We start from the raw sequence: 19,865 nt of genomic DNA on the forward strand, positions 1-19,865 counted from the left end.
CTGGAAATCCCCCTGGAAAGGCTGGAAATGCACCAAGGTCAGGGCACAATGGAATATCCCACAATGATTGTCAAACTGGAACTGCAGTTCAAACACTGGGAAGGCCACGTGTGGCAAAGGATCCTTCAGGGCTGGAAGCTGAGACACACAACAAACAGAAGACAAGGAGTAACTGGGCAGTACTTACTCAGTACTTACTCAGTGCTGGGCTGAGGGCACCAGGGCTCCCTGCCCGTGGCCACAGAGGCACTGCCAGCTCCTGGGGGTTCAGCGGAGCAGCAGGACCTGGCCCTGGCAAGGACAAACAGGGCCCTGCCCAGCCCTGGGCAGGAGCTCCCGAGGCTGCCTGGGGGCAGCTGCACACAGCCCTGCGCCAGAAGGTCTCAAAGAGGGGTTTGGGAATTGTCCACCAGGGCCTCTGCAGTGCCTGTCTGCACATCTGGGTGCTGGAGTCACTGTCCCTGTCTGTCTGCACACCTGGGTGCTGGAGTCCCTGTCCCCCTGTCTGTCTGCACATCTGGGTGCTGGAGTCACTGTCCCTGTGTGTCTGCACACCTGGGTGCTGGAGTCACTGTCCCTGTCTGTCTGTCCATCTGGGTGCTGGAGTCACTGTCCCCCTGTGTCTGCACGCCTGGGTGCTGGGGTCACTGTCCCCCTGTCTGTCTGCACATCTGGCTTTTGGAGTCACTGTCCCCCTGTCTGTCTGCACACCTGGGTGCTGGAGTCACTGTCCCCCTGTCTGTCTACACATCTAGGTGCTGGAGTCACTGTCCCCCTGTCTGTCTGCACACTGGGGTGCTGGAGTCACTGTCTCTCTGGCTGCACACTGGGGTGCTGGAGTCACTGTCTCTCTGGCTGCACACCTGGCTGTTGGCTCTTTAGTGACTCTAGAACTCAATTTATTTCAGCACCACCACACCAATCCAAGCTGACTGAGGAGGGGTCACAGACTCCACTCATCACCTCCTCCACCTGATCCTCAGTTCCTGGCCCCTCTGAAGTGAGCAGCACAAATCCCACTGCCTCAGCAGGACCAGGATACCATTGGAAGGGATTTCCTTAATTTCAAATATGAAGAGCAGAAGCTCTTGGATTGCATGAAATGAGAAACAAAGAGTTTTAAATGATTTATTTGATTTTTCCACATGATCACAGTTATAGTTTTACATCAATAGGGTCTGTTACTACTTACAAACAGAATGCATATTAAAATGAAAGCACTCCTTTCTTCCCCAGAGTTACAAAAGGGGTCTCGAGCCTCCCCAGAACAGAAGCTTCTTGTAAGCATAATGATTTTTGAAGTCTTTAACAGTCTGCATTCAAGACCTAATTCTAACAGTTTAATACAACTCAAAGCTGATTTAAGTTCCTAGCAGGAGATAGGCAACCTCAAAGTGACTGCAGACTTATAGTAATGCTAATTTACACACTATGTACAATTTAGAGAATTCTCTGTTCCCCCTACTGGTCCCATTTTCACCACCCCCTTTTCTCTTTTCTCTTTTCCAAATTGAATCTTGTTATTGGTTCCACTTTTCTTTGAAATATATACACGAGAATCCATTTTGCAGGCAAGAAGTGCGATGGTATTTTACAAGGGAACAGCGAAATGCATGCTTAACTGCAGAAAACACACAGCTTCATATGGAACAGCAAGTCAACATCTAGAGATTCAGTGTTTAAATATCTGCTGACTGTCTTTCAGCTCATTTTATCAAGAAACAAGAGGCTTCTGCTGCATGCAGTACATGATGGGAAAATCATTCTACACTGTATGTTAGACTCTTTTTTTCTTTAGCAATACAAGACGCACATTATATTAGGATGAACTTTGATTTTTTGTTTTTTACATTGTTTTACATTTCATTCTTAACTTAAAAAAATAAAAACCCCAAATATATATTTCATTGTTGTCCCAGAAAAGATTTTTTTTTGTTGTTGCCACACCTTCATTCTTTACATTTCCCTTTCATTTGTTCAAATCAGCAATTACTGCTTTGCCACATCGTTTATGGGAAGAGAGAACCACGGCCACTCTATGCAGTTCTGTACCAGTTAGTAATTGGCAATGGCATCTAAGAAAAAACCCTCTCCATTCTACTCCTGTCTGCAGGCTGAAGAATTCATTTTAATTCATTTAACCCCACCCAGAGTTAAGTGCTGGAATTCTCCTATTCTAAGCATGACCCACACTGCTCTAAGCAACTGTTGATCAAGGATGGAGTCAGAGAGGTTTTACTATGACCCTAAACAAGCAGCAAAGGTCTGGAGACTTGCGCTGACACCATGACACGTTTGGTTGGTTGGAGTACATAGAAACACACAGTCTAAGAAACAAAACAGAACAAAACTAGGGGGAAAAAAAAGAGTCAAGTCCACTGTTTCCCCTCCTTGGCTTAAAAGAACAGAGTTTCCAAATGCTGTGCCCTCAGGTGACCAGTTTTGGTTTCTGTGATCTGTGAATTCACACTCCCTGCACGCCCAGGGCAGGCACAGCCTCCCCAGTGTCCATGGAACCACGTGGAAATGTTTCTGTGCATGCACGTTTGTGACATCTCCTCAACACTTTGGTTCACAAATACATTGATTGCACATGGAAAATCAGTGGGCAGGCATTAATCTGTGGCTCACTGTTCAAGCACAGAATATTTATATGTAACTCTAAATTAAATGAATGAAAGGGCATTTTAAACATAAAGCAAATGCAGATCTGGGAGATTTAACATCTTCAGTGTTAATCAACACAGTGAGTCAGATTTTCCTCTCCACTGCTACTGCATATTCTGCCTTTATTCCATATACAGAATTTTACTTCCATTGTGCCTCTGCATCTGAAACAAGTATAGACTCCATCAGCCAGTGAAGAGGAGCTTCCTTACCTCTGTTTTAATTAAAAGATGCAGTTTCTCAGAGATGTTTGCACCTAAATGGTTCTTCATCTTTTCTGGAACAACCTATAAATTACAGTTAGACTCTACTATTGGTACAGATGTATGAAGAAAAGTCTACATATTGAAATATGTTATCACTTTACTTCAACTAATATCAACAGGAACACTGATATATTTTGCAATTATACAATATGTAGAGTGTAGCCTCACACTAACAACATTAGATGACATGCAGACAGTTCTACTTTCCCTTATAAGAACAGTATATATTTTTTAAACTGCAAGGAACAGAGCCTCAGGGGACCCAGGTGGGCCCTCTTAAGGTAAGCCGCAGAATTAGAATAGAATGAGTGACACAGAAAAATAAAAATCACTTGTTTTCTTTTCATGGAGATCATTCTGAGGAGAAGGAGCAGAAGGGGAAAACATATTGCACATGTGTGAAACAAACGTGGACTGCTGGAAACAAAAGGCTAAACTCTAGATTGCTGTATTTGCTCTCTGTGGAGGTGAACAAAGTGCTCAGTTTGCAGTTTTGCTGGTATTGTGGTATCCATGGTATGAAAGGGAAAAAAATGACTGAACCTCTCCCATCCTCCCCACGCTAGAGATGCCATGAGCAAGCCAACAGGACAAGTCACTCTGTTGCTCCCATGTCCTCCTGATTTGGGACACTTTTATTACTGTTTGTTTTCTGTTACACAGAAACCCGGCAGGTTGGAGCTGTCATTACTTTTACCCATCTCTCACTGGAACATTTGCTCATCCTCTTCAAGGTTTGCTTTTAGGCTGGTACAGTTTTGCAGTTGTGATTCCTTTGTCTCTACTGTTTAGGTGTTAAGTCCTTGCAGTGGCTCAAAGTGCTGAAACTACAAAGTAGGTGCCATGGATAACTTTGTACAGGACTTCGGGATACAAATTGTAGAGAAATTTGCAAATTGTTTGGTTACAACACATAAGCAACAACAGCACAGCCTATTTTTATGTGATGTCTTGCAACTAACTGGACTATGGAAGTGAGGGTTTGAGCATAAACTCAGCCTGCTGAGTGCTGGGCGCTTCAAACTAACAAATGTGATGAGTAAAAATGGTAAAGCCACTTCGTTGCTAGCACATGGCTACATGGAATTACAGATTTTTAATTTTTTTAATATATATATATATATAAAAACCCTATACTAAATTCTAAAACAAACCTTCAAGTTTTAGAGCACTTCCACTGGAAACACTCTGGACTAGAATTCAGCTTCGCTGGGGGTAAAAATGAGCAATTATGGTGAAGAGGAACCAAAGTAGCTGAGAAGGATGGAGGTTTGCCATTTTCATGTTTGAGATGAATGTTTTTGCAGTGTTTACATGCACCTGGCAAAACTCTTCCCGTGTGCTCGTTCAATCCATATGCTTACAAAAGAAATGTGGATCATGTAAATTCACAGTTATCACAGCCTTTAAAGTGTCTAAGAACTCGTGTGACCAATGCTTGGAGGTGCCCCCTGGTACGTGGGCACCCTCCATTGCTACGGAATAATTACTGCATCTTAACGAGTTTGCTTACCTGAAATAGCAGAGCAGCTCTAATACTGATTACGTATGATATCATCATGTTAATAAAATAAGGATTTATACAAAGCAGTATTGGACTACAACATTTAAATGCTATGTTACTTGGCACATTTAGTAATGATTGCTTAGAAATCTTAACAAGTCCAGGGGACTTTTGATGAAAATATTGAAATGTTTGAAATTGGTTTCTAACGTTTAATGTTTTTGGTCTACTCTTTCATATGCTATTCATCTATTATACTGTCCTATCAAGTAAGTGGAATTCCTTGTAAAGTCTATATTGCTAGTTTTGTGGACTGAAAAAATTTCTTTCCAAGCACAAATGTTAACTATACAGTATATATATATATATATTTATATGTATATATTTATATTATATAAAGTTTACTTACGTACTTTCATCAACCATATCAGGTCTACTTATTTTTTTTTGCCCATTGAGAATAAAAGAGCAAGAATGCAACACTTGGTTCTGTCTGACTTTTTTCCCTGTTTTTTTTCCATAGGCTAGCTTTTCATTACGTGTGTAAAATTGTCCAGGGGTTTGGTGTAAAAGGTAGCTTTCCTCAGATTCAGCAAGCAGCACGTTTTCAAGGCAAGTTTGGAAATAAGAACTAACCAGGTGGTGGTGAACATCTATCCAGTAGATAAGTAAAACCAGTATGGCCTGGGCTAACCGGAATTATTTTATTTAGTAACAGCAAGCCTTTAAGCTCATTAAACGGCCTAGGTAAAAACTGACGGTGTGATTTTGTTGCTTCCTGTAAGTGCCTTTGCAGCTGGGTTTAGAACTAGAGTCACGAGCAGGGTCTCTAGGCCTAGACTATGGTGCTGATGCCGCTGTGTTTGGGCTTGCTGCCGGAGGCGGCGGGCGGCGGGGGCGGCCCGTGGTGGTGTGGGCCGTGGTGCGGGCCGTGGTGCGGGCGTGCGGCGGCAGGTACGGGCGTGCCCATGGCCGTGCCCGATGCTGGTGGTACTGGTGCGGGTGCGGGTGCGGGGGCGGGTGGTAGTGGTGGTGGTGGTGGTAGGGCGGCGGGTTCTGGTGGCAGAACTGCGCGGCGTGGTGCGGAGTGCGGCGGCGCGGCCGCCCGCCTCCCGCGTGGTGCGGGGGCTGCGGCGGCGCGTGGCTCTGCGAGGGGGCTTGCCCCGCTTGCTACCGAACAGGGACCCTAGGAGTGAGGAGGAGTTGGGCATAGTCTGGTGAGGGCGAGATGGACACTCTCGGGTTGATGTAGCTCTTCGGCGCATGTGAGGACTGCTAATGATGGACCCCTAAAAAGAAATTAATAGAAAATAAAAATTAAAAAAAAAATCTTGAAATGTTCAAAAAGGAAAAAAAAAAAAAAAAAAAAAGAAAAAGTTCACACTGACCCACAAACTCCTCCTTTAGGGTTCGCATGGGTGGATTATGTTAGAGAGTTCTACGGGAAATTTCATCTCCACCTTCCCTAAGTGGCCAATGGGGCCCTCGTGCCCTTCTTAGGGGATGATAAGCATTGAGCTACTTTCTGTCAGTATTTTGACATCAAGAGATATGACTTCAAATTAAAAAAAATGTCATGGGACAGTAACATGATATAAGACCTACAAGTGTGTTTTTAAAGGAAAAAACACTTTTAAAACACTGCAAAAAATACCATACTTGCTTTTTTACCACAAAAAAAAATATTAAATGCAACCTAAATAGTTAAACATACAGCAGCAAACATTGCAGTTACAGCTCAGATTTTAAAATGGTATTTAAATCTTTATTTATAGCAGTTTTCCACTACTATATGTGACAGTGCTGCTTCTCAGGCCTACCTCTGCATTGTGTGTTAAATGGAATCATACCATGTTTGTCACTAAGATTTCTAAGTGCTCGTATTATCCTGACCTGTGGTCCAACATTCTCTATTATTTAGCCTGGAATTTAGTTGCTGAAATTCGGGGTTTGTATTTTTAAAGAGTTATGGGACACAACAGTACTTAGGCAAAGTGTGCTAGGTTTAAACTGTAATCTACCTAAAGCAAACACAAAAAAAAAAAAAAAAAAGAAAAAGAAAAAAAAAAAAAATCTGCAAGCTGAATTCAGAGACATGAACAGTATATATAAATGGTTTGAAGATGAATGAAATCTCATGAAATCCACATTGAATTCACCTATCTGAATAATTTTTTTATCCTCCCATGCCCTATCTGTGCAATTCCATGGTGTCATGACTGCATACATATAGCAATTGAACTCGAAAATAAGCAATGGGGATGGTTGAGCATGACAGTCAATAGTTGTAGCTAAATATCAAACAGCAAGAACAGTGTACTTGGTAACAAAGAGCAAGTGGGCTTTTAAGCTGGGACCAGACTGAAATGGTGGCAAAAGGACACATCATATCCATTTAACCATGCTTGCAGGAACAAAGGGAACAAGGTTAGCTCAAACCAAAAATGGCATTGCTCTAAAACAAGCTGTCAGTGCTTTGTAAGCTGGAAGAATACAGAGTGAATAGCCTAGGCATGCATTTTATTCGTGGCAGGCAGGTTATATATATATATATATATATATGTTAGAAGAAAAAAGAGCAAAAAAATATGTATGTATATAAAAGAAAGGTTTGAAATGCACATCATCACATCCAGCTAGACATCAGGAACTTCCTACTTACTTCCATATTGCTGTCTAGCGATCCTGCACTGCTGCGTCGCCCACGCTTGCCTGCCCAGGACATGCAACAGCAGAGATTAGAGACTGCGACACGACCGGCGCCAGGAGTGCGGCCCCACAGCCCCACAGCGTCAGGGCCAGCAGGGACAGCAGCTCCCTGCACTGCCTGCGGTTCTGGGGGGCACTGGGAATTTGGAGAGGTGGTGCTGATGCTGGGAATCGGCTCACACGAGCGGGGTGTGTTGTTGTTGGCAATTTGCACGATTCTTAAGTAGGCATGTTTGGGCAGCGGGGTTTAGTGCTGCGCTCGTGATGCTGAGCAGCAAGGATTTAAAGGGTTTGGTTTCCTGGAATCTGATTGGCCATAAAGGATTTTTTTACTTTAAACACTGAGATACAGTTGTGGGGTGGCATTAACTTAAATGCAAAATTTAATGTTGAAATATTCTGAACTTCAGTGTGGGGCACTGTGAGGGGCATCGGTTTTATCACTTAATCAGTTTTATCACTTCATCGGTTTTATCACTTCATCAGTTTTAGCATTTTTATTGAATTTATCATTTCAATTTCAGCTTTGAACCTCAGTGGATTTCATACAATCTTCTTTCATGAGGTTTAAAAAAAACTAAACTTAATTTTTGATCAGTAAATCTGGAATTTGTCTTGACATTATGGCTAGATTTTGTTTGTTTAGCTGTGCAGTGCTTTATCTTTAAGCATGTCGGATTTGTACTCCAACAGTCTCAAATTGCAAAAACTTTTGCCTAAACCCACACGTGAAACTGCAGACTGTTTGCCTAAAGAGCCAGAAAACCTTAGTGGCTGTATAGGACACAGGATCCCAGACTTTCTTTCTCACCTCACAGCAGAGAAAATAGCATCTGGCTGCAGTGGAAATAGAGATTTTTAGAAAATAGCTTGCGGAGCTTTGCTTTGCAAAGTTTCAGAATACTTTCCTGGCAGGGTGTAGAAACAAAGCTGAGCTTTGAGGAACCCTCCTGGTGCTCACAGCTTCCCTAAAATCTGCAGGGTTTTAGAAACCAAAGCTTTCTCAGCATTCTCTCCTTGTTTTCCTGCAAGGCCAAATATCAATCTCCACCCTGCATTGGCACATTGATGCCTTCAGAATCTTCTACTCTGAGAGGTAGTTTTGGGGGAGAATGTGAGGATTTCAGCATCACTGAACCAATTAATGATGTACCCTCATCACAGACACCCCAAAAGCACCTGGGATCAGAACTAGGGAGCAGTGGAACTGCTCATAGGGCAATTCAGACTACCCAAAGGATCACGATGATCAAAGACTATCACCTGCTGGATTTATAAGCATAACGTTGACCTGGCTGGTCATAGGACACTGCCCTGAAACAAGTTTCTCTTAAGAGCTACAGTTCCAGACTACTGGAACATTTTCCCCTCTTAAAACGAGTTGCTCCCCAGTACAACCCCCTCTGCAGTGACATTAAATTGAGGGGAAGGCATTTGTGGTCAAGGTGTTGTGTTTGACTTGTGAAATTCTTTGGGATTTGGAACAATTCCCCTGGATGGGCTCACTGCTTCATCTCCTGCTGCAGTTTTAGCCTCAGCCAAAGCAGAGGTGGACTATCTTATGAGCCCCCCAAGAAAAACTGGGTTTGTTCATCCCTTATTTTGACTCCTAGTCAGGTTTGATATTTTTCTGCTCTGATAACAGGATTAGTACTGATTAACACTCCAACCACTCTTGCTTGCTGATGCAAACACACTGCGGCAGCCACCTCGGAACTTAGCAGTCAGGGTTGCAAATAAGACTGAGAGCTGACACGGGGCATTAAACGTGGCCAAAAATGAAGGAGAACACAACAAAAAAATCCAATGCCTTTTGCATATGGCAGGAGTCACAGTCTGATCAGATAACCACGGACACAGTAAAACGGACAGAGAGCGACAGATGGAATTTTGCTCAGAGTGACTCCAGGGCAAAGTAGTACTTGCAAAGCCAAGAGCAAACAGAAAAATCCTCCTTAAAATGCCTGTAATTTCCCTCAGATAGGCACTATTGCTGTACAGAGGCTTGGTTCATTTTCCTAAAAACAAACTGAACCCAATTCTGTGCTGACATGCAGTGTGATGGGTTTACTCAGTAAATCCCCTGGAGCACTCCCCCTGCCAATGTGTGTTTATTCCAGATTGTTCCCTGGTCTTTGGGATAGCTTCCCATCCCAGAAATGCCTCCCTGGAGCTCCAGCCTTCACATGCATCTCAGGGAAATTTCAACTAGAATTGCATCTAAGCATGAACTGGCACGATAATTAGTAGCTGTGGTACAAAGCAAGGTGGTATTTACCAAATCTGAAGATTAGTTTTGCTTAATATATTATACTTATTTTAATTTTTTAAGGCTGTTAGAGTGGACCTTAATTTAGAAAATTAAATTTCAATTATTTTAACCTTATCTGTTAGATATGAATATTCCTTGTAAGAAGTATCTTTAACTTACACAAGTCCACATATGAACATATGTCCCACACATGAACATGCATTATATGGGGCCAAGAATATTTCAAATTTATAGTAGAAATATGAAGTGATTACAAGATTTTTACAAACTTAACCATGCCAAAAGAATATTGAGCTTTATTAATAAAAGCCACTGCAGCTTGCAGAATATGGATGTGTGCAGGACACATCACAGGATGTGTGGTGATCTCACAGCTCAGGCTGCAGATCAGCTCAGTACATGGAAATATTTCTCACTGCTGCTCTGTAGCTCTTGAAACCCTTCTGGGCCAGTGAGATAATTGATAGCTAAACACTATCAATGATTTGATATTATGATTTGGTATTATGATTTGGCTTTGAGTGTCTTGGGGGAAAAAGCTTGGAAAAAAGTTTTAAATTAAACTGCTCACTCCAATCATTAGAGAGACCACTTTTGAGGGGGAAAGTACTCTTTGTCACATTTTCACCTTGTTTCTGTGTGAAACAGGTAGAATCTTAAGATCTCACACTGAAACAGAATTATTTTAATCCTGGAAATACTTTTTGTTTGGTTTGGTTTTGCAGTAATCTTTTTTGGTCTGTGGCAGTTTTAGACAAGCCCAGCTCCCAGAAATAGGAACCACTGTGCTCCCCTCACCTGGGCAGCACTACCTGGCTGTGCCAGCTGTGGAGTACTGGGGCAAACAACAAAATTGCATTTTTTAAACCAGATCAGGGTGTAAATATTATTCCCACCTTACAGGTTAGGGATGTGGGAATAAAGTTTGAACTGCACTGTAAACTCAATGTAAAAGCACTGGGTCCCCCAGCAACTCAAAGTGGCTGGAATTCAAATTAAAGAACCTAAAATCAGTCCAAGGGGAGTGTTTCTGGGAGAAACAGAATGGCAAACACAACCAGTCCAACCTTTCCTGCTCTGCTTTAGTGACCAAATCGTTCTTCCTGTAGAACAGTGCCCATGAGGGGACATCACACTTTTCCCATCTTTCTGTAAACTCATAAAACTCAGCTTTAGATGGATTAAAATTTGTCTGGCTTCTAATATTTTTATATAAATTAAGAATTTCAAAGTCAGGAACAAATAAATTCAGTTCTTCCTTGACTATAGCTCAAGAATGTTCAATAAAAATGATATATTTCTCTTTAGAGAAAAATAAAGCCCTAAATATTTTTAACATACTTGCATCTTGAAACACTTGGATGCCACATTGTGTTTTATATTCCATGGAAAGAACTGGCAATGCACAAGGAACAACAGCATCTCTCAAATGAAGAGATCCTCAGCACATCCTTCCCCAGCTGGGAGTTGAGCTGTTGTGGCCAAGGCATGGAACCACTCTCCAGGAGAGGATTCCTGATGGACAAATCCTGCTTTCTGTGCATTCCCAGCTTAGGAGCAGAATCAGTCAGGGTATCAGCATTTGTTAGATCTCAGAAGCCTCTGAACTGTCACTCAGAAACTTAGTCACTTTCCAGAGCCTCCATTTACTGGGATGTCTGGGGGACAGCAATGGATTGTTTTCCTAAATACTTCTGTCAAGTACCTGTGCAGCCAAATGCTGTCCAGTCACATTTTCCTTCACTGAATAAACAGTTAAAATTTTGAGTTGGCAATGTTCACTGGACATTTACCTGCCTTCCTGCATAAATATGCAACCAGGCCATTTTCTCATGGTTTGTTAGATTTATTTCTGATTCAATGCAGAAAGGTTCTCTCTAAAAATCCACTTTCCTACAGGCCCACACACTCCTGTTCCTCCTCCTTGTTCATCCTGTGCTTCATCCACAAAAGGATTTGAGGCAACCTAACTCAGGCCTGTTTTAGAGAAGCAGTTTAATATGGGATAATCTGAGGTGCAGTGTCTTCCTAACTGAAAGAGATTTCTTTCCTTTTCTATGGATCACCTCTCCCACATTAAAAATAAAATTAGCCTCACATGCAAGCTATTCCCTGAGAGAAGGCAGGGACGTTATGGATCATCTCCCTGTAGTCACTCCACCAAACAACAAAGCAAAAAACAGGCTGGTTGTTTCTCAAGTCAGTTGCACTGCACAAGACCAAACAGAAGCTCTCCATAATTTTCAGCTATTTCAAGTTAAAATTAAGTTTAGTTGGGTTTAACAAACTCATTGATAAACCCTGCAGTCTGTGAGTGATTTCTAGTTTTTGTCATGGAAAAAGGTTATTTTCAGTAATAAGCATGCCAGTTGTAGGCATGCCCTGTGAAATGTGCTTGTGATTACAAATGCTGGTTTGTTGAATTAAACCCATAATATGAATTCAAATACATGGCAGTGTTTGAAAGAGAGAGATGAGTAATTCTGATGGAATGAAAAAATTAATAAGAAATCACATTTAGGGGTACAGATACCCACTGAACTCACATATTAACAATATGGTAGTTCTCATTCTAATGAAATAAAACCAAAACAACAGAAAAGGATGATGAAGTACCCTCAAATCTGAGAGATAAGAATGGTGAAGACTAGGGCTTGATCTAAAATTCACTGGAGCCAAGCAAGCACCAATATTCAACTTCAGCCTGATTTTGGATCAAGGGCCTAAGTCTTTTTAATGAAGCACATGGAGATGTGAGTATGAAAGCCTAAACAGAGAAGAAAAGAATTGAAAGAGCTCACTCTCTACATATTTGTATGCACATACATATACCCACAAAACACAGGCTATCATTTCAGTTTACAACAATTTTATTTATTGCAGCATAGCTAAAATATCTTCTTTAGTTTAAAAAAAAGGAAATAGGTAAGTAGTGTCTACTACCAAAGACACACAGAATATTGAACTTATGACTACACTGTACACCATCACTGCAACTGAAAGAACAAAGCAGAGTATGCAACACAGTCTATGAACTAAAAACCAAATAATTAAAAAAAATAGAGTTGCTACTATCTCTGGAAGTAGAGATAGAGATTCACTTTCTGAATAGTGGACACAGTGTTCAGATAAGAGTTCTTGTCAGTGACAGGACTCTTTAACACTGAAAGATTACATGGCTATGCCAGGCGTGAGGCATACTGTCAAATAAAAACATGTCCAACCTCCCCTGGCTTGCTTTGGCTAAAAGCATCACACCACCACTGCTTTCCAGTCTTTAATCAGTTAATAAAACTTAAGACACATCAGTGGCTTTGTGGGTTACCAGCATCCTTGTCCACTAGTGCTTCTTTGGTTCTATTGCCAAGAGTACTTCACAACAACCTCTTTTTGCAAGAATTAGGAACTGTGTCTGAGTTACAGCACAAGAAAAGTGCGTCAGGGGCACACTGGTGTTACACAGCTCTAGAGAGAATTTAGTAGGGCTTCAGTCAATTTCATTCATCCAGGTGGTAACACAGGTACGCTCGAGCACAGAACACACAGAAAGCGCTCGTTACACAGAGACCAGGAGCTTTCCTTCCCTTTCTAGGCCTACGCTATGACGGGGAAAAAGCAAAGGAGATGAAAAAAAAAGAAAGGAAAACTAAGTGAATTACTCCTAGCACAAGTCAGTCCCTTCTTTTTTGTTAAAAACTTACAATTTTTCCTCTGTCTTCACTGTCCCTTAAAAGTTTCTACAGCAACCTACAACGGCTTAAATGCTTTCAAACAGTGGCCGCTTAACAGAACAAAGGTAAAGAAAAAAACAAACAAATTAACCACGAGTCGGGGAGGGGGGAGTAAGGAGCTATCTGGAAGTGTGAGATCCCACCAGCGCTATGTGTGGAGGCCCAGAGCGAGCTGGGCTCTGCGGGCACGGCAGAGGCAGCTGTGCATGCAGAGAGGCAGGAGGAGCAGGGGCAGCGCTTACCTGCTTCGGACAGGTCCCTCAGGGAGGAGCTGAGCGCGCTCCGCTTCAGCCCCTCGCCGCCCGCGTAGCTGTCGTCCAGGCACGGCCGCGGCAGGCTCCCGTTCCCGGACTCCTTCTTCAGGCTGGAGCACTGCGACATGCTGGGACGCACCACCCCCTTCTGCTTCTCCAGCTCCGCTGCAACACACAACGCACACGGGGGTTTTACATTGGTGGCTGTGGGCATGAAATGCTATGAGTAGAAAAGCTGCCCGTTTTTTTAAAAGGTCGCAGAGTTCACAGGTTGGGCTAGTTGCTGCCAGGGTGGAGTTCTAACTGTTTTTGTTGTAATTACCTGTGGTTTGTGTTAACTACCTGTCGTTGATGGTTAAGAATTCCCCCTTTTGTCGAGGGACACCCTGTTGCTTCCTGGAGGATGGCACTCTACGGCCAAAGCCCCACATCCTTCGGCCAAAGCCCCCACGCACCCGAGGGACAATAGCCTGGTCTGTGGGTCACACACTCCTCTTTCCACTGCCCCCCCTTCCCACCCGCCCGGGAAGTTGAGGCTGACTTTGTGTGTGACTCACTCTCACACACACAACAAGACAACAATCAGGTACCTTTTACTTTCACATCACTTATTACAAGTTTAGGTGTTACTGGCCAGTCCCGTGCTATTGGATATCCTTCCACCTAGCTGTTTTGTCTAACCCCAGATGCTCTTGGGCATTTTACCATACCTCTGGCACTTTGTTGAGACAGGACTTATCTGCTCCTGTATCAACCAAAAATTCAAATTCTTCATTTAGAGGTCCCACCTCCAAGTTTACCAAGGGCTCCTCTAGATGTTGCATCGGGTCCCCTAAAGTGTAAAGCCCTTGACACCCCTAATCATCACCTCTAAGGATCTTCTCTAAGGCTTCCTGTTCCCTGGCTATTGCCTCATCGATACTGAGCTTTTTACAAACCCTCCTAAAGTGTCCGATATCTCCACAATAATAGCAGCGCCTTTCGCTCAAAGGGACTTGAGGCCTCTCCATTCCCCTGGTACCTGACAGTACTGGCCTATCCTTGCCTCCTCCTGGAGGGGGACCTGCCCACTCTCTTGTTACCTCGGACGGTGAAGAGGAGGAGACCTCGGAGTTAGCATGCAAACGACCTCGGATCCAGCATGCAACGGGAAAAGCCCCTCACCAAACCTAGCCAAAAACCCCTAAAAACAACGAGCCAACACAAAGTGGACAAATCAAAGTGATGTCTGTACGTGAGGAACAGAATCTAGTATCTGCTAAGACCCTTTTTACCCCTCACCCTAACCTAAAGGATGTCGGCTAGACAGAGGCCCTCAAAAGCTAAACTAGAAATTTAGGAATTTCCCGATGCTCTCCTGAGGATGAAATCCCCAGCTCTGCCCACAGACCAGTGAACACAGCTGCACTCTTCCTCCTTCTCTGAGTCACTTTTGGGACCAGTGGCAGCATGAGCATGGACCCGTTGGCTCTCCCCACCTGAGCTGATCACTTTTAATAAAGGCATTAAAGAGGAGAAAGGTCTCCTGCCTGTGCTTATTTAATGAAACAACCCAGAACAGCCCTTGAGGCATAAATTTTAAGAAACTTAGAGATTTTAGAGAAGCTAAGATTTTAGTTAGAGATAAGCTTTATTGGAGTTAATTAAAATAAATGGGTAGGCCTTGATGAAGTTAAGAGTCAGTAGTTAACTAATAATTGATTGCTTGTCAGCACAATGTTTGGTTAGCTGGGTTTATAATGAAGAATACAGAAACTGATAAATAGTTTTTAGGAACAGAAGACAATTGTGGCCTCCTCTGTTCTGAAACCAATTGAAGATGGGGAATGGGAGTTCTACCAAGGGTTCATTTGTCATATTTGCATTGAAAATGTAGAAAGGTCAGAACGAGGAAGACTTTACTTACTCATTTTGGGACCCCTCCCCATGAAAGGGAGCACTGACCCATTTCAAGGAACAAACTACACATGGTTAATGGCTTTTGAACTAATTACCATGGGAAGCGGGGGAATGGGATGTACCAAAGTTATGAATATGTATTTGTATTTTGGGTATTCAATACTTGTATAGATAAAAGGACTCTGTAATCACCTGTAAATCACAGTGTGTATTTGGGAGCTATCCCACAATAAACACACACACTTTCTAACTTTAAACTGTTAGAGAGTTTTTGTCTGTCACAGTTGGATATTGGTACTAGATCAATATCCATATTTTTAATAAATCACACTGTGCTCAAAGGGAGCTTCAACCCTCTGCCCACAGCTGGATGTGGAGCAGGGCCTCTTTGGGGAAAATGGGATAAAATTTCATCTTCAGACACTCACGAGACTACCAGCAAAATAGATCAGTTTGGACCACGACTTCCTTATTGACTACAGGAATTGCAACATGGAAATGAAGAAAAATTCAATGAAGCTTATTGGAAGGGCCATCATTGGGAATTTCAGTGTGAGGCAAACTGCCCCTAAAATTCCTGCTGTAATTTGTGATACAAATCACAGATCCATCTCTCCACTGTCCACATTATCCTTAAAATTCTTACTGGAATTTATAGTACAAATCACAGATCCATCTTTCGTCTGTCCACATTATCCCTAAAAATTCTTGCAGTAATTTATACTACAAATCACAGACCCAGATCTCTTCTGTCCAAATTATTCCTAAAATTCTTGCTGTAATTTATGCTACAAATCACAGACCCAGCTCTCCTCTGTCCATTGTTATTTGCAGCTTGTCCAAGATAAATTCCACTGCAGCAACACTGCAGTAAATATGAGTCAATGAACTCAGCTGGGGCTTAAGCCATTATTGGCTTTTTGCTCCTTCTTGAGACAAAGTCACAGAAAAACCCACATTATTTTGAACTCTTAAGGATTTCTAATGTGTTATACACTTATACGTTTTATTAATGGTAATTTTTAATTTAAAATTTAAATTTTCCAAGGGCAGTATTAGTTTTTATTATTTTGATTAGCTGGAAAATACTCCATTATATGTACCTTTGTACTTACACTCTATTCTGTGCTTTTCCATTTCTTGAACTTCTGCAATTGATTCCCTCAAATCATCTGTAAACTTCTTCCTGTCCTGAGGATTTGGTGCATTGAAATTTATGAGTACTTTGATATCTGCTCCTGGAACAGCTGACGTGAGCCGAATGCCATTGGGATAATCTGAAAGAAAAAGGCAAGGAAAACTAAGCTCTGATTATTACAATTACTTTTCTTTTAACAAAAATACCCACCAAAACTGAAAGCTTTTAGTAATATTACCACAGAGGATACGAAGTCAGAGAAATAGAAGTCTGACAGCACAAAATTAGAATAAAAATCCCTAAGGTACATTGGAACAGCTTAACTGTCAAATACTGAACAAATATTGAGAGATAGCTTTATGTAGCTGCTACCCTTAAGGTACAATATGCAATATATATCAAAAACAGTAGGAAAAAACCCCAAAAAGCTAAGGAGGATAATTTTTCTTTCATGGAACAGATCCCATGACCTACCTTACCCACTTGTGACCAAAGTTTTGCTGAGTGTAAAGGCTACTTGAAGACATTTCAAATGCTACAAATTGTCTTCTACTTTTAACTCACCATTTGCAGGAAGACAAATACACAAACAGGTACACATTTAGTCTTTCCTATTGGACTGTGCTCCCTGTACATCCTACTTTCCTTTTCTTCTTTTAAATAAAAGTACTTGTGAAATCATATACTGAAGAAGTAAAAGGACTGATTTGGTTTTTTCACCCTTCTTTTGACCCATATAATGGACTTTTAATAATAAAAGGCAGATGTTTCAGGAAACTGTCTCTTTTCTAGGTGTACTTCTGAAATTTTAACAGCTGGTCAAAAATATCTCCTGGTTGAGACAGAAGGTTCATTTACAGAAAGATACTCAGAATGAAAATATGTTCTGCTGTAGAAAACAAATCAGTCTTTGCTAGAAGCACAGACCTGGAGCAATGGGGTGTCAGCAAACCTCAACATGTGCATTTTAACACAATGTTTTCTTTTACTCAGCTGCCTTGCCCTCTGGGTTTGCTAAAGCTCTCAAATATTTACTTCAGTATTTGAGCCCAAGCTCAAGGGCTCCCATGTACTAAAACTTCCCTCCCTCCCTCAAGAGCCAGCAGATGAAGTGAGGCACTGCCCTCCCTCAAAGCCCTGAGGTTTCAACAAGACTTCAACTATTGAGTAACCAGTGCACGTGCTTGGCTTCCTTAGGATGCATTAACTCTGGCTTTTTTAGGGTACCTTCTCTTTGGCTTTCTTAGGGTACCTTAACTCCCAGATCGAAGCTGCAACTAAAAGTGCAGCAAGTCCATTTACAGTCCTCAGGGAAAACAGAGCAACTGCCCTGAGGCTCAAATGGTCCTGAGGGGGAGGAGGGTGGAAGGATTTGGGGGTTTTGCTGGGGTTTGCTGTCAACACCTCACACAGAACAGCCAAAAGGTCCCAGTGCTGGGCAGGCTCAGGTGGGATGTTGGGAACATTGGCACAGGGAATGCAGCAAGCAGCTCTGCACCACTCCAGGGGAAAGAATAAAAATGTTTACAAAACCAAACAAGGAAAGCTGGCAAGCCCAAAGTCACCAGGGCTGCCCCCACACAGGAGCCAAGAAGGAATTTCCATGTAACAAACACATGCATTTTATTACCAGAGGGACTTCTCTGCACTGTATTCATGAAGTATCAGGGAACCCTCACATCAGTATTTCTTGGTTTCAGTCACAGTCTCTCCCTAAGTGATCTGCTCCCCCTCTATATTTTGTTAGTGATTTTGACTGAAAATGGAAAATATACTTCCCATATGGCCTATTTATTTACTAGAGATATGTGACATTGTTTTCCCTTTTGCAGCTCATCCATCCCTCAACATAATTGACTTCTATCATTAAAAGTCAATTTTTCTATCACCAGTGCCAGTCATTAGTTCAACCTCACCAGCAGCCAAACCAATATTTTTGTTGCTTCTGTTTTAGCAACACTGACTTTTATTCCCTTGAAACCAGGGAACAGCTGCTCCACACAGAGTTACTGATGGCTCTGGAAAAAACAGCCCAAATCTTGCTGGGGACAGGGAGACCAAGAATATTGAATTTTACAAATCAAAGGGGACAAATACTTCTCTTTCCCAACAGGAAAATTGTGCATCCCACCTGAGAGGCACCAATATTAGAGTGCAGTCTGTTCACTGATTCACTCCAGTGAATTCAGAAGCCCTCCTGAAGTGCCTCAGTTAAAATGCCTCCAGTTCCCTGGGAGGAATTCAATCCTTTACTTCTTGTTTCACTATAGACATTTTTAAATTTATTTGATTAGTGTTTCTACTTATCATGCTTTATTTTTAAAATATATTTTATTCAACGTGGCATCAGAGAATTATAAATCCTTCTATTTTTAGTAGACTCCAGGATAGATGTATTTGGCCTTCCCCTCCAAAACTGAATTTTATATCATATAATGCGCTCACAAGAGAGAGAGAATGCATGTGTAAGCACAGAAAGGACCTGTGGGCTGCAGAGCTGCTGTGAGCTCTGCAAAACCTTCCCTTTGCACTCTCCAGAGGCTTGCAGTAACAGCAATGGATTTTTAGGGAGCACATTCTCAAGGACAAATTAAAACTAAGAACCTTCCATGACAGAACAGCACAGGAACAGCTCACACTGGGCTGTACCCAATTTATCAGGGGGTGAAGGTTTGGTCACAAACCATGAATTCAGTCAGGCTGTCTCCCTATGTACCATACCAACAACTCTGCTCTGCTGTCACTACGATACTGTATTTGGGCTTAGAAACAGGATTTTAGCAAATTATTTAGGGTTTTGTCTGCTAAGAAGCACTAAAGATAAAAAGAATATTGGACTGATGCAGACTGTAAGAGACATAAACAAAAGGTGTCAGAAAATGAAAGCTTATGCTTTATATTTAAATTTGAGGTAGTATATATTATCTAGGCAAAGTTAAGCCATACATCAAGAAAATAAATTAAATAGTGTTTTGAATTACAGATATCATTATAAGAGTCATTATTTATTATCACTCAGTTCCAGCTAATGGTACCACTGACTCAGCAACAGATGTTTTTTTTTCCTTGGCAATCCTTTTATTCTTTACAAGTAATCACAAACACATTTGGGGGGATTTGGCTCCTGACTACAACCAAAAAACTCTGTTTATATACTGACATCATCTTGTTTTAAATGTCAGAACAAAGTTAAATCCAGACCAATTTTATTCCTAAACTCAGGATGAAGTCCTGTCCATCCCTTTCACTTACACCATTTTTGTTTTATTTATGAAAAAGTGGTCTTCTAAAAAGAGAGGAAATACTTACACTGGTTCTCAAAGAGAAGAACTTGCATTCCATAGAGGGAAAAGGACTGTCGAAAACTGTACGTAACAGAGTTCTTCTTCTTCTGAAAAATCTTGGTCACCTGAAAGGGATCAGAT

At 41.8% G+C, this 19,865-nt stretch overlaps 1 protein-coding gene across 1 annotated transcript in view; it reads right to left on the bottom strand.

Moving 5' to 3' along the window:
* Positions 1-1,114: 1,114 nt before the first annotated feature.
* Positions 1,115-19,865, bottom strand: part of IQSEC1 (IQ motif and Sec7 domain ArfGEF 1) — a 295,721-nt gene continuing 276,970 nt past the window's right edge. The window contains 7 exon segments of the mRNA XM_030957062.1: positions 1,115-5,416; positions 5,419-5,588; positions 5,591-5,726; positions 7,100-7,149; positions 13,392-13,568; positions 16,418-16,579; positions 19,750-19,849. Coding sequence (XP_030812922.1) covers positions 5,273-5,416; positions 5,419-5,588; positions 5,591-5,726; positions 7,100-7,149; positions 13,392-13,568; positions 16,418-16,579; positions 19,750-19,849 — 939 coding nt within the window. The 3' untranslated portion in view covers positions 1,115-5,272.

This window comes from Camarhynchus parvulus, chromosome 12, assembly GCF_901933205.1.
Source record: "Camarhynchus parvulus chromosome 12, STF_HiC, whole genome shotgun sequence".
NCBI classification, from domain to species: domain Eukaryota; kingdom Metazoa; phylum Chordata; class Aves; order Passeriformes; family Thraupidae; genus Camarhynchus; species Camarhynchus parvulus.